The sequence below is a fragment of the Salvia miltiorrhiza genome, chromosome 2 (genome assembly GCF_028751815.1).
Source record: "Salvia miltiorrhiza cultivar Shanhuang (shh) chromosome 2, IMPLAD_Smil_shh, whole genome shotgun sequence".
Taxonomy (NCBI): domain Eukaryota; kingdom Viridiplantae; phylum Streptophyta; class Magnoliopsida; order Lamiales; family Lamiaceae; genus Salvia; species Salvia miltiorrhiza.
In genome coordinates this window covers 57,728,489-57,743,417 of record NC_080388.1, presented here as the reverse complement: position 1 = coordinate 57,743,417, position 14,929 = coordinate 57,728,489, and the positions used below count along the sequence as shown (strand labels likewise).

At 36.0% G+C, this 14,929-nt stretch overlaps 2 protein-coding genes and 1 long non-coding RNA gene across 8 annotated transcripts; 2 read left to right on the top strand and 1 right to left on the bottom strand.

Moving 5' to 3' along the window:
• Positions 1 to 217: 217 nt before the first annotated feature.
• On the top strand, positions 218 to 962 carry LOC131010596 (ethylene-responsive transcription factor 1A-like). Its single transcript, XM_057938191.1, has one exon. The coding sequence runs from the start codon at positions 331 to 333 to the stop codon at positions 835 to 837; it is 507 nt and encodes a 168-aa protein (XP_057794174.1). The 5' UTR covers positions 218 to 330; the 3' UTR covers positions 838 to 962.
• A 1,346-nt stretch (positions 963 to 2,308) lies between these two features.
• On the bottom strand, positions 2,309 to 8,520 carry LOC131010595 (ubiquitin carboxyl-terminal hydrolase 3). Its single transcript, XM_057938190.1, has 9 exons — positions 8,309 to 8,520; positions 7,866 to 7,997; positions 7,539 to 7,577; positions 5,841 to 5,946; positions 4,780 to 4,838; positions 4,628 to 4,702; positions 3,829 to 3,877; positions 2,908 to 2,984; positions 2,309 to 2,639 (listed from the first exon to the last, which is right to left on the bottom strand). Exons 1-9 carry the CDS (start codon positions 8,372 to 8,374, stop codon positions 2,553 to 2,555), a joined length of 690 nt encoding a protein of 229 aa, XP_057794173.1. The 5' UTR covers positions 8,375 to 8,520; the 3' UTR covers positions 2,309 to 2,552.
• Positions 8,521 to 8,862: 342 nt separating this feature from the next.
• Positions 8,863 to 13,078, top strand: LOC131010594 (uncharacterized). 6 transcript variants are annotated; one of them, XR_009096618.1, is made up of 8 exons: positions 8,863 to 9,197; positions 9,375 to 9,463; positions 9,828 to 9,882; positions 10,008 to 10,095; positions 10,460 to 10,514; positions 10,925 to 11,509; positions 12,377 to 12,470; positions 12,878 to 13,078. It is a non-coding gene; the product is annotated as an uncharacterized LOC131010594 (long non-coding RNA). The 6 variants fall into 6 exon arrangements; XR_009096616.1 differs by lacking the exon at positions 12,878 to 13,078 and having other exon boundaries at positions 8,864 to 9,197; positions 12,377 to 12,680; XR_009096619.1 differs by lacking the exons at positions 10,925 to 11,509; positions 12,377 to 12,470; positions 12,878 to 13,078 and adding an exon at positions 10,617 to 10,820 and having other exon boundaries at positions 8,869 to 9,197.
• Positions 13,079 to 14,929: the final 1,851 nt, after the last annotated feature.

The window sequence follows — 14,929 nt, the reverse complement described above, 5'->3', positions numbered from 1 at the left end:
GTTTAGCTAGTAAAATAGAACACGAAATGTAGATGAAATTTGATCCATATGCAAGGCTTTGGCGATCAACTTGGTCGACATAATATATATTTTAGCATCATTAAATAATAAAAGAAATAACCACACGTGCATCAATCTTTACCGAAGCATCGATGAAAGCGCATAGTTGCTATAATCCCAACATTAAAATACTCCTGCTTGATCTTACGTGCATGAACTTACTTCTCATTCACAACCTATATATACACCAAATCCTAACTTCAAACCCTAATTACCTTCATATTTCTCTACAAAATCCAAAGCATCATATCATAAATTTTTGCAGATTCAATGATGTTTCAATATATTGAGAATGAGTACGTGGCTGAGCTCGACGCCATCAGAAGACATTTGCTCGACGAATGCGCAGCCGACATGGGGTGGCTGCCGCCGCCTCTAGTCAAGCCTGAGCCCGAGCCTCAGCTATCCTTCCAAGCACTGGCGGCGCCGCCGCAAGAGGCGCACTACAGAGGGGTGCGGCAGCGGCCGTGGGGGAAGTTCGCGGCGGAGATACGAGACCCGGCAAAGAATGGGGCGCGGGTGTGGCTCGGAACTTACGAGACGGCGGAGGCGGCGGCCTTGGCCTATGATCAGGCCGCCTACGCCATGCGCGGCTCGAGGGCGATGCTCAATTTCCCGTTGAGGGTAAACTCGGGCGAGCCGCCGCCCGTTAGAATTACGTCCAAGAGGTCCGCCGCTTCTTCATCATCTTCAGACAGCGGGTCGCCGCCGCAGAAGAGGAAGACGGCGGCGGCTGGTGGACTCAAAAAGAGGCGAATGCCAGCCGGCTCACAATAACGATCGAGGACAAACATCTCTTGTTTTGTTTTTTTCTCAATTTTATATTCTTTATTTCTTTTCTCATTCCAGTGTTAAAATTCTGTGATCTTTTTGTCAATAAAAGTACTACTTTTTTGTCTTAACTTAGAAAACATAAGAAAAATTCCTTTTCAAACTTCAAATCCACTTGCGATGATCGGGACAGAGAAGGTGACATTTACGAGATTTACTCCTTGGCGATTAGATTGATAAATATAATCGCAAAAGTTCGATATGGAATATAAAATTTGATAAACAATGTATATATGTGCAAGTAGGGCATGCATGCATTCCTCATTTCCTTGTAGACTAGTACCAACTTACAAGCTTAGCCAATAAACATCCAATAAGGTCATTTTTGCCCTTGAAAAGATCATAAATTTCATTATATAAAATTTCAATCCAACTTAGAATTAATAAAAAGAATTAAGAGAAAACAAATAAGATTTTTTCAATATAATTGGAAATGAGTAATAATACCATTGGAGAGGGGAGAAACAACTAATCTCATCATGAGAAAAGGCATTCTTTTAAAAATGAGCATGTCTAATTAAACTAGCAAGTTGCTCCCGAGCTCAAAGCTTCTAAGATAGACTAGCTCGAACACAAGAAAAAAACCCAACTAATGTATAAATTTGACACAACTTCGAGTATCTAAAACACACGAGCACAAGAAAATTTGACAAAATTTAAAATATTTAAACATGTATTTCCGCATTAAACACCAACGCGCCGTATAAAATTTACAGTGTTGGAAATCACTTATCAATTTATAATTTGTTAAATCCTAAAGCTGCGTTCTCTTTGCTGGTAAATTTATCATGTGGAGGGATAATATTATTCCTTCTTTGTAGTGTAAATGAGGAATGAGTAAGGGTCAAATAAGAAATGTGGAAAAAGAAATGAAGAATTTAAAGGGTGAGTCCTTCCTTTTCTCATGATAAATTTACAACCAAAGAGAACGCACCCTAAGACATCATTGAAAAAGGCAGTCGCACTGGTATAATATTTGGTATTTTCCTTCGAAATCATCCTATTCCTTACAGCAAAAATGTAACAGAATACAATTTAAAGATTAAAGAACTATATATATGTCCAGTCGTTCCTATCACTTAACTTTTGTGTCTTAAAATTTGAAAAGGAATAAAAAAACTGAAACAAGAGGAACACAAAATTTTGTTTGAGTTGCAGAACATTGAAAAGAAACATATGAGAATAAATTGTAGTGATAAAATAAACAAAGTGGAGAAAGAGAAAACTGAAACAGAAGGATCAAAAGTACTCAGTTAGCAATATGAACCCAAACCTAGGAATTAGATTAAACAAGAATTAAAAAAATAAATAAAAAGTATAGCTCAACATTGTAGATTACTCTAAAACACAACAGGATTGTGGAGTCTTGCTTTTTTAAGAATGGAAAGTTTTATCAAAAGGAAATGACGCTAGAATATATCAGTGAAACTACCACATTCATATAAGTTGGGTTCATAACAATTTGTGACATGTAAACATATGCATGCAATCAATAACATGCATACGCACAAATGTTATAAAAGGAATCAAGCCACATTATATGAATCCACTTGTGCCATATACCAATAGACTCCTAAATTAGAAAACTACAAGTAGAAAACAGTTGATGTTCCTCAAAATCTGTCACCAACACAAGCTGCTCTCGCCTCCCACACATAACTCTATGTTTTCTTCGAAATAGCAATAACATTGAAGTTGATCGAATCAGGGTTTTTCTGGATAAACTTTTGAATTACTTTAGCAGCATCCTGTAGTCAAATTTGTATATTAATATACATTTATACGTATATCACCAAATAACCAGCCTGACAGAGGACAACGAAACAGGGAGAACCAAACAATGAGGAATATAAGAACATAATGAAGTTGCTAAACCACAAGACCTCATGATAGTGTTTACAAAGCTTAAACTACAAACGAAGCTGGTTGCAGTCAAGTTTCCATTACCACATGCATAGCAACGATTTCCATCTAGGCAAGACACAGAGGAAAGGAAGAAAAGAATAACATCATCACCTGTAATATGGTGTTACTCGAGGATGCACCGTGTGAAATAGGCCCAGCCCTCCTTCCATCGAGCTCATACAGTTGTCCTGCAAAATTTCATGTTGAAGCCATATAAAATACGGATGATAAGTTTGTATTAAGAGTTTGTCCACACTCATTGCAGCCTCAAGTGAAAAAAATCGACTTTGAGAAGGAATGCATGATCCAGATTTGTTCAAGATTATTAGTTTAAGTAGAATTAAGTATCCACTATGCTATGCTGGAGATATTCAACTTGACACCGCTCTCATTCAAACCACCACATAGCATGCAGTCAGTGAGCCTTGTCAACTGGCAATTCTGTAAGATATGAAAGTAACCAGTAGTTTTGTTCTAGGAGCTGGTGCTACTCAATATGTAGGTCAATCCCAAGGATTATAGTCATCGACTCAATGAAATTAATAAATACAATATATATATATATATATATATATATATATATATATATATATATATATATAGGTAAAGGATCAGGTGAAAAGTCTATCTTTCGGTGAAAACTAAATCCTATGAATAAACACATAAAATACGTGAACAAGAGATAGTCAAATCGTGAATAATTAAATATAACATATACACAAGATTCGACCATTTCTTGTTCATGTATTTTATGCATTACAATTGTTCACAACTTGACTATCTCTTGTTCACGTATTTTAAGTATTTGCTCATAGGATTTAGTTTTCACCGAAAGATAGAGTTTTCACTTGAACCTATATATATATATATGCACAGCAAATATAAGTAAGCCAGTTCTTCAGTCTTCCCCAGATAAACATGATGGTTGACTAAAATCACAAGAAAACAATTCTACTCAATGAATTTATAATTGAGCAGTGAGATTCAGACATATCACACAACACACTTACAGAGAGAGGGAGAGAAATTTACCATTTACACATGTAAAGCAAATGAAATGTGTGTCGACATTATCTGATGCCTGTCAAATTGAAGGGATAAAAGAATTCTTAGTTTCTTGATCCATATTATAATACAAACTAATAAATTAACAAATAAAAGGAACTGGGGTGAAGAATCAAATACTTCCTCAGAAAATTCAAAATTCTATAACTCTGTTATAATATTGATACAAACCATATCTTGTAAATTATTTTATTTATGTCAATTGACCTTTTAATCCTTTACTACTTCAAGAAATAAAGTTAATATGTGCATTCAACATCTCATATTGCATTTGAATAGGTCTAGAATGTGCATGGAAATACAGGAATTTTTTAATTGTTCTTACATGTTGGTTATTCTAATGCATATAGCATGTGTTATAACTAATAGACATTCATTTGCCACCATTATATGACACTCCTGAACTTGATAATGAGCTCCAGCCTTCTAAGGTTACAGTGGAAAATGGAGAAATTGCGCCAACAGCAGAATCAAGGACGGAAAGACCCACTTAATGGTAATATAGTGGAGAAAGGGGATAATCTGTTTTTGTAAGAAATTCCACTAAATGCACAATATTGGAGCATGCTAGGATGGAAGCTTTATTACCTTATGGACACTCAGTCCAATACGAGTACAATATAGAAAAACAAGTAAAAAATAAAAAGTTGCTTCCATCAATTCAATTAACAAGTCACATCGTTAACTGAAGGTGAAAATGTTTATTTGGGAAAGAAAGAAAACAAAAACAATGTCTTTAAATTTCATGCAAATGTCGAAATCTAACCTCAGTTTCACCAGCAGTTGCTGCAACTGAATGAGCATCTTCCATTTCTCTATCATTTTCGAGGAATTTCGCACGCTGCAGAACATTTAGTTTTAGAAATATTAGATGGGATTGGGAATAAATACAGAGAAGACAGCAAGGCACACACTGACCTGTGAGGGATCCATATTTGCAGTGGCCTTGAAGAATTTGTCCAGGTAAGACTCCTCAACTGCAAAAAAAAAAAAACAGACAACTGACAACCTAAACAGGACATATCACAATTAATTGAAGAAACTTATGGCATGCATAATTGAAATATATTCAAATACATTTCTTGAAGATATTACACATTCTGAACCCTTGTATGGTTAGAGAGAGAGAGATTCTTAACCTCGCCATCCACTCAGCAACTAATCACTATTCTAGGGATATCAATTAGGCCAACCTAGTCGAACTCTGGCTAGCTGTTCGGGCTTTCAAGCTATTTGGTTCAGTTCAATGGCCCTAACCCTACACCTTTGCGTTTCGAACTAGCCTGCCGGGCCGATAAGTTTACAATAAATGTCAACATATTTTATAAATCACCTATCAATTGCCGTGCAATGATCATTGTATCTTATTATTGAATTGGCTCTCCAATGCATCTGACTGTTCATGAATCGAGTTTTCTAGAGAAAGTTATCACCCAAACACTAAAAGCTGATGGTCCGGAACCCGATCAGGCCAGCCAGACTGCCTCCACAGGCCAAAAAGCTCATGTCCATTTGGTCCTAACCAGCAGGTTTAGGGCAAATGGACATCCCTACACAATACCGTCTCTCATATGAGATGATAATAAACAAATATCCAATATTATAGATCGAGAGTTCCATCCTTAAATTTTTTCCATTGTTTCAGGCAATATATGGATCATAATATGTCAACTAGGGGTTGTTTTTAATTAGGCTATGTAGTCAAGGACACATCTGAAGACAAGAGGTTGTGAATGACCCAATAGCTTCTCTAATTGAAGTCACTTGACCCTCTAGAAGCTTAAAGAGGGTATCCTGAGCAATCCTTATCAGCAGATATGATATAAAAGTACAGCATATATGAAATAGCAGTACCCACAGTTCCACTCTGTGCACAGGCTGTTTAATGTCAAAAGCTCATTTAAAGCAGAACACATCTCATGTGAAGTACAAATATTAGGCTAGTCACAAAGAAGGCGATTTGGAACCCAAGAGCTTACCAAGTTTTATCTCAGAAGTTACATTACCAACAGCATGAAGAAGTCCAACAGTTCCACAGGCATTTCCTACAGTTTGCTTCATAAAGTAAGGTCCACCACTAGATTCCTGTAAGAGGTCACATAAATTGCAGATATCATTATCCAGAAAGTGCAGATATCATTAGTATACATGTCCCAGTTACTTTCTGAATATACATAATTTTATTGTTACAAGAATATGGGTACTTATTACCAACACAAACAAAGAATTTTCAGGATAAGCAAATGTGAGTTTACAAATATAGAGCACATGTTAAGTAAAATGGTCCAAAACTTGTGACTCATTCAAATCTGTAGTAGCATCATTCATAAGACTAAGTTTTATGTGGTGTACAGCGATAATATGCAAGTACTGTTTGCAAGATAACAAATGGGATGTGGGCATTGCTACTAGGACTACTCTTTAAAGTCCTTGTGATTGCATTTCTAGAGTCTACCATGAATTCCATCAATTAGTAAATGTATTTATAAGAAGTGGTAGTAAATTGAGATTCTGGAGGGATGCTTATATGGGTAACAAGTCCTTTTTCCTTATTAACCCTACCTTAAACCCTATTTCTTCTCTCCATCATATACTTGTTTTCATTGCATCAGTGATTCATAATCATCCCCCCCCCCAGCCCTCTTCTTTCTTGGCATTTAAATTTGTTTCGCCATCTTGAAGATTTTAAATTGCAAGGTTCGTGCTGTTTAAATATGGAAGGACTTCATCTTTCAGAGGATCGGGATGATACTAAGAAATGTTGTTTTGGATCCCTTTTTAAGTTTTCTTGCGATCCTTTTTGAATTTTTTCTACCCTTAGGAGTTAGGATTATTCTTTCTATTTCCCTTTCTATAAAGCTATCTGGAAAGTACCCGTACCTAAGTTAAAGGTCTTTCCTTGGTCATTGGTTTTGAGGCATATTACAGTCACGTTTCCCGAACAATCATTGCGTTCAACATTGCAGTCTGAGTTTCAGAGACACATATGCTTGGCACTTTTATACTATAAAAAGTGAAAAACGCTAGGTAAACAAAAAGATTCAAACAATACAGATATAATTCCATGATTACTGTCCATGAATGGCCTAGAGCACTAGGAAACTAATAACTAACACATGCTTATAATTAAGAAAAAGCCTGCAGAGACATGAGTATTACTCGGTGAAAAAATCAGCAGATCATGAACTTAAAATATATATATCACCATCTAAATTCAGATGATACATAATCAAATAGGAGGAGCCATTATACACGTGAAAGATGCATGAAATAGTTAAGGCTGTAGTGCGATCACTATATACCAACTGCGGCATATTAAGAAGTGCATGCTTCATTGAGTGAGAAAGCATATATAGGAGCGATAACCTTAATAAGGAAAAAATAAACTTCTAGTTTATAAACTACCATGACTGCACTTCTTATACTATCACGTCAAATATAGCCAAAAAAAGAAACCAAAAGCATTAGATGCAAATTATTAGATACTACAGCTTCCAATCTCAATCAAAATGGACATTAAATGCAATTGCAAGCATGATATCTCAACCATAAATCAGCTTCCAATTCTTCTTCAGAACTAAGACTGTAAACACATTCATCGGTTACAGAGAAAAAGGAACATGCTAGTCCAAAATAATAAGCTCTTGATGATATGACATTGAGGTAGTGGTGCTGACCTTTGTCGAACTATCTTGTTGAATCCTCTCTTCCTCACTCTGTACAAACATAGTATTGTCATTTACATACATACATAAGAATACAAGCCATTCAATATGAGATATACAACAAATGGCACGAGCACTTTGTGGTCAAATTTAGACAAAAGGAATATGAGCTTGCAATGGAATGCCATTAGTGAATCCACATTTCATTAGAAAATTCAATTGTTTACTTGTCCAAGGGTGTGTCTTTAATGCTGATGATCAGGAACACAAAAAGAAGACTGAGCATGACCTCAAGTTCAACAAAACAAACAAGTAGCGATTTTCAAAACATAAACTTACCTTTGGCGTTATGGGGTAGAGGAACAACACAGCGAGTACCGGCTGTGGAACCATTGCCAAGAGTTCTTCGTCAAGTCCATAAACATCAAAGCACTCTGCCTCATCCGGGGAAACACCAAGTCCCCAAAGAAACTGCTCATACAATTAACATTCTTCAATAACTCATCATATAATACAAATCTCAGTTTTATTTTTCCTTTTTCTTTTGTAGTTTTTCATGTTTCCACGATTCATCCCTTCGTGTTTTGGTATTTCAATACATACATGATCCACTATCAAAATCTATTTTTAACTCCAAACACCCAAATCAAACTTTCTGAGTATATCAAATTGTTAGGGAATACAAAATTAAAAAAAAAAAATCTACAACTATATAACTTTTTGTGATTACAAATAAAATTAAAGCGAAAATTCCGGAAAAAAAATAAAGTGAACTCAAATACCTGGTTCATAACATCAGGGTTTGCTTCGAGAGGAAGCCATCTCTTCGTAGAAGGAGTTGTCGCCATTTCTGTGCCTTTTCTTTTCAGGTTTTTGGTTTTCCTTTGGGTTTTGGGGTGGTTAGTTTACAAACAAACACATCTAATTGTTGTAACTTGTAAAACATATATACCCATTTTCGAAAATAAAAAATAAAATATGCCTCCACTTTATAAAACAAATCAATATATAATACGATTAGCGATTCCTGGCCTCTCCTTAATTCACTCTCCTACGTGGCATATCTAAGAATTCACCATTCAAAATACGATTAGCGATTTCTGGCCTCTCCTTAATTCACTCTCCTACGTGGCATATCTAAGAATTCACCATTCAAAATACGATTAGCGATTCCTGGCCTCTCCTTAATTCACTCTCCTACGTGGCATATCTAAGAATTCACCATTCAAAATCCCTGCAATTCTAGAGCTTCTAGCTTTAAAATATACATCCTACGTGGCAAAATGCATCCACGTCACTTATTTTTTATTTTAAAATACAAAATCTTAACATTTCTCTACCTCCAATTCCCAAAACCTAAAATCAATTCACCTTTCTCCCGTCTCTCACGATTCTCCCCTCCCCCACCGCCGCAATCTGCCCCACCGTGCACCCCGCCCCTCCCACCGCTGCGATCTGCTTCGCCGGACCACCCCGCTCCCTTTCCCGCCGCGATCTGCCCCCTCCCATCTCCACACCGGTTCTTTCTCCCCCAAAATTCCCAAATCCGAATTTCACAGACCTTCCATCTCTTGCTTCGATTCGCCGCAGTCCGGTCCTCTGAGGCGCGACCAGACCCCTTCGCACCGCCCCGCCCGTCGCGACCAGAGCAGTCCGCCAGTTGCGAGCCAGGTAGGATTCTAATTGTTGGATTTATTTCAATTTGGCAGTGGGTAACTAATGGGGGCTGAGTTTCGATTTAATTGTTGGATTTTCGAAACATGGGTGTTAATGGGGGTTGATTTTTGATTGAAGATGGGCTGATTTTCGATGGGTTTTGATGGGTGATTTCAATTTAATTATGGACAGGCTGGATTGAAGAAGAAGAGGAACTGCATTCCGTGTTTTCTCTTAGAAGAGAGTCTCGGTCCTTGATCCCTTTTCATAGGTTACAACAGGTAACGTAATTATCGATAGTTTGTTTATTAGAATTCATTTAATTTCTCAAGTTTTTTTGGCTTATTCTGTGTTTAGAGATCGATGTAATGCCAACTGAGAGCTACGAATTCTAGATTTCTATTTCTGGCTTTTGATTGTGGATTAGTTAACCTTACGATCTCTGCACCGTTTATGCATTGTCGAATTCTGTTAGTTGTGGGTTGATTTCGTTTCCTAATTGCGTGATGTATCTGAGGATTTATGGATTGAACAGTAGGGTTTTTAACTATTAGAATAATCGAGATTAATATTTCTATCTGGTGTAAACCATTTTGTTCTGAATTACTTTCTTTCACGAGTTGGTGTTTTCTATTGATATTTCAGAAAAGGTAAAAACCTTGTGGGCATCTCAATATACGGTGCAGATCACTGCCTCAAGGTACCGCTTTTCCTTTGCTTTTTCGATTAAATAGACGGAATATGCTACATTTCTTTGATTTTTGATTGAAGATGGGCTGATTTTCGATGGGTTTTGATGGGTGATTTCAATTTAATTATGGACAGGCTGGATTGAAGAAGAAGAGGAACTGCATTCCGTGTTTTCTCTTAGAAGAGAGTCTCGGTCCTTGATCCCTTTCATAGGTTACAACAGGTAACGTAATTATCGATAGTTTGTTTGTTAGAATTCATTTATTTTCTCAAGTTTTTTTGGCTTATTCTGTGTTTAGAGATCGATGTAATGCCAATTGAGAGCTACGAATTCTAGATTTCGATTTCTGGCTTTTGATTGTGGATTAGTTAACCTTACGATCTCTGCACCTTTTATGCATTGTCGAATTCTGTTAGTTGTGGGTTGATTTCGTTTCCTAATTGCGTGATGTATCTGAGGATTTATGGATTGAACAGTAGGGTTTTTAACTATTAGAATAATCGAGATTAATATTTCTATCTGGTGTAAACCATTTTGTTCTGAATTACTTTCTTTCACGAGTTGGTGTTTTCTATTGATATTTCAGAAAAGGTAAAAACCTTGTGGGCATCTCAATATACGGTGCAGATCACTGCCTCAAGGTACCGTTTTTCCTTTGCTTTTTCGATTAATTAGACGGAATAGGCTACATTTCTTTATTCGGGTTTCGTTATTGAAAAATTGAGATCGACACATATTATTAGGGTTATTTTCTCCCTTTCCGCTCTGCATCGATTCAAATTCCAGATTTTTATTATTGAAGAAGCCCATGTTTGTTGTTTCTCATTGTTTCTATAATAATACGAAGGAAGCAAGTGTGGGTTGAGTATGAGAGGTTTTTGTTTAATGAAATTGTTGCTGCTAGAGCTTCAGCTTCAATTGTTGCTGCAGAGCCCACAAACTCAAAGGCAAACATTTATTTTTTTATTTTTCTTTTTCTTTTGGATGGTTAATTAATGCTGTGATTTTGGCAATTGAACTTTTCTTTTTTAATTTTATTTTTTAATGGCAGAAGGATGTCAGATTGCTTTCTCTGATTTAGTTTTGGAGGAATTGTCATTCAAACCAAAGGGATATAATTACGCATGATAAGAAAATACATTATGTAGTGGAAGGAGAGGGGCTGCCCATTATTCTTATTCATGGGTTTGGGGCTTCTGCATTTCATTGGAGGTTGGCCTCTCACCTTACTGAAAATATTTAATCTTAATTAAGTTGTATTACAACTGAATTGAAGGTAAAGCATGGTTTAGCTAGATTAGTGGAGTTCTATTCAAATTTAGACTATCATGGTCATTTTATCTTTCCCTATTTCGATATTTATAGTGAACATTAATAGCTTGGATGTTGCTTTATTAGGTCCAAGCTTCTTTCACAATGCATTTGACTGTAAAATATTTTAATTGTTGGTTCTAAAATTTGCTGCAGTTTTGTGGTGATTTATGTGTTGTGTGGTTTATTGCATTTGTTTGGTGGTTGATTGCAGGACGTCCAAAAACAGTAGCGCCCCTACCTCTTAAGCCACGATGGGTAGCGGGTGGCGGGTATCCGACGGGTGGCGGATACTCGACTGGTGGCGCGTATCCGCGGGTTGTGGGTATGAATGGCAAATAGTAGTGACTGGCAAATAATTTTTTCGAATATACGTTTTGCTAAGTCATGTTAAGGATGAAAGTCATCTTTAATTATTTTTTTCATTTTAGTTTGATGTGTAACGCAGACCTATATTATGTTAACAGTTTTTTTAGTGAATAATATCCATAATTTATAAATATATTAAGAAATAATTTTTACATTTTTTTTATATAAATTATAACATCAAATGATACCCGTCGAAATTCGACGGGTTACACACTAGTTATATTGTATCCACTGGGTCTCTTTTGTTCTTATATCAATTCAAATTTAAATTATATTAATATTTTAATTTATTTATTATACTAATTTATAAGAAAATAATCTACTACCATAATTACCATTGACCGTCGACCATCACGCCACTACATACCGTCGCACGGTAACTTTGAAAAATGGGTTTACTACAAATGATTACATAAACGAAAGTTAACACTGTTATGTTTATTTTGGATTTAAATTTATTAAAGGCTATAAAGTTATTTGGAACACGTGTCGCGCATCTGAGGTAGGAGTGCTGGAGACCTTGATGTAGGATAGAACTTACCTTATCACACATACGCAATGTTAGACATGCTCGACTAATGCATGTCGAGCATTAGTGTATTTACCATTGATATTCGACATGCTTGACGTGCATTAGTTGAGCATGTCGAGCAAAGTTCGCGATTTCAGATTTTTTTATGAATTAAGTAAGGGTAGCTTTGTCCTTTCAAGCTTAAAATGAATAGTTTTATAATTTTCTTTTATAATGAGTATTTTTTATTTTTTATCTTTGAAAATGGGTAAAAACAACCATTAACCCTTTAGAATTTGATTTTTGAAATAGGTTGGAAAACAAACACTTTATTCAACGACGATTTCAGTGCTTCAGTGATGATTGAATGAGCTAAGAAGAGGAAGGGTTGGAAAATCGTGTTGAGGTAAAGTCTACTTTTTCCTGTTGGCATCACACATTATAGACACAATAACTTTGTTTCAATTTTTTAATCATTTTGGACTGAACTAATTTTAAGTTAAAACTTAATATAGGATGATTCTATTCATAGCTCGGATTTTACTCTTTATAGTCTCAATTTAAAATAATAATTAAAAATTTATCATCATATCCTAATATTTAATAGCTCCAAATTAAATTAAATTTATAATAAATTAATAATTTCATTTAAATAAATTTGAAAAAATAAATATTTATAATTTCTAATTATAATCTAAAAATATTTATAGTCCTATGTGATAATATGATAAAAAAAAAAAGAATATGTTTATTTAAACACTGCAAAAAAATATTGTGCGTTTGAAGAGAATAATAAAGAATATTGTGTTTAAGGAAAGTGATAAGAATGAGAATAGTGGTCGGCAAGCATAGGCTATTCAACATTCCAGGTGTTGCTCTCCAGATGCAGTGGGAAATGAAAGTGGTATGAGTTTGTAAATGACTCCATGCCATCAACCAAATAGCCCTCCAATGATTTTGGATTACATTGAATACTAGTAGTATAGTTGGTTTTGATTAACTCAAATTATCTTTGAATTCTATAATTTTTGTAATAGATTAGTACCCATTGAATACTAAAAGTTTATTTGCATTAGTTGCTTTGTTATTTGTTATTTCTTATGACTATTTATTTTCTTTTTCAAATTATCAAAAATAGTTTAACTCGAACCTCCGATAATTAGAGGAAAATTGTATTATCAATTGTGTAAGATCAAAACAGAGAATAACAGAATGCAACGAAGAAGAAGATTTACGTGGTTCGGCCACTAACGACCTACGTCCACGGAGGGTGAAGAGAAATTTTATTGACAGATTTGAGAGCTCGCCGGAATTATAGAACGTGACCGGAAATCTTGAGAAACGCAACTCAAGAAGATTACACAGCACTCACACCAACTACACTCCTTTCTTTCTTGTTACAATACATAATTCACTGTGAAAGATCGAATTTATAACCCTAACTAACTCACTCAACATTGAGCTAGAAACGACACCGCTTCAACAGAAACGTAATACATGAAGTAAATAAGAAACGCGACTTAAAATACTTCATCCGCACAACTCATGCTATCCCTCTGACCAGCGTGGAATGACGCCAGAGAAATGACTCCAGAGGAATGACGCCAGCGAAATCATCTTCCAGAGGAATCAAACCGCCAGAGGAATCAACCGCCAGAGGAATCAAACCGCCAGAGGAATCAACCGCCAGAGGATTCAACCGCCAGAGGAATCAAACGTGCAGCCAAATTCGAAGCCACCTTTCACAACAATCTCCACCTTGGCAAGAAATTGCTGCCAACAAAATATGTATCTCCTTCCCCTCAAAACCATGCCCCACTACAGGGCATCCCTTCCACTTCAGAGATCACAGCATGACACCAAGTTGATCAATCTTCTACAGTGGTTAAATTTGGTAGAAGGAAGAACCTTGGTTAACATATCAGCTGGATTATCTTCTGTTCCAATCTTAAGAACTTTGACCAACCCTTTAGCAACAATGTCTTTGACAAAATGATGTCGGACATCTATATGCTTTGATCTTTCATGGAATACGCTATGTTTTGTCAAACATATAGCACTCTGACTGTCACAATAGACATTCACTGATTTCTGCCGAATCCCAAATTCCTTTAGTATTCCTTTAAGCCATATTGACTCCTTTACTGCCTCTGTGAGAGCCATGTACTCAGATTCTGTTGTAGACAAAGATACTACACTTTGCAGACTGGATTTCCATGATATTGCAGAACCATACAGTAAAAATACATAACCAGTTTGTGACCTCCTGTGCCAACATTTGCAGCATAGTCAGAATCTACAAATCCTTCTAGAGCTTCCCCATTGAAGTCTTTTATCTTTTCAAATAGAATACCAGTTGATGCAGAACCTTTCAGAAATCTCATAATCTTTCTTTTGAATATCCACTTGCATCCTATTGTTTTCTGATCAAGTGGTCTGTTCACAAGAATCCATGTAAAGTTTTTCATCAAAGAATCTATCTCTTCTTTCATGGCCTTCAGCCACCTCTCTTTATCTGGACTCTTAATTGCTTCAGAATAATTGTTTGGTTCTGAATGCAAAGTATCAGATGCAACCATTAGTACATATGCTGTGAGACTTTCATCTCTGAACCTGATAGGTGGTTGAGTTGATCTTCTCACCCTGTCTCTGGCCAATTGGTATTGACCAAGATCCTGCTGCTCTTGATTTGTTGGGATATCTGACTCATATCCCTGATCTTCATCATCTGAGGAATGTTGGAGTTGAGGATCATCAGGCTGTGGATTCAGCTCCACCTCCACCTCTGCTTTACCTCTGTCTGCTTCTGTCTGTTTTTCAGGGAGAATACCAGTCAACTTTTGATAGGGCATCTTCCCTTCATCA

Bases quoted from the DNA above. Each gene is read 5' to 3' on its own strand.
- LOC131010596 (XM_057938191.1), top strand. From the start codon at position 331: ATGATGTTTCAATATATTGAGAATGAGTACGTGGCTGAGCTCGACGCC.
- LOC131010595 (XM_057938190.1), bottom strand. From the start codon at position 8,374: ATGGCGACAACTCCTTCTACGAAGAGATGGCTTCCTCTCGAAGCAAAC. The intron at 3,878-4,627 runs GTTAGATTTCGA...TCAATTTGACAG, and splicing joins CAACTGCTGGTGAAACTGAG to GCATCAGATAATGTCGACAC. The intron at 2,985-3,828 runs GTAAATTTCTCT...GAAATTTTGCAG, and splicing joins TTGCTTTACATGTGTAAATG to GACAACTGTATGAGCTCGAT.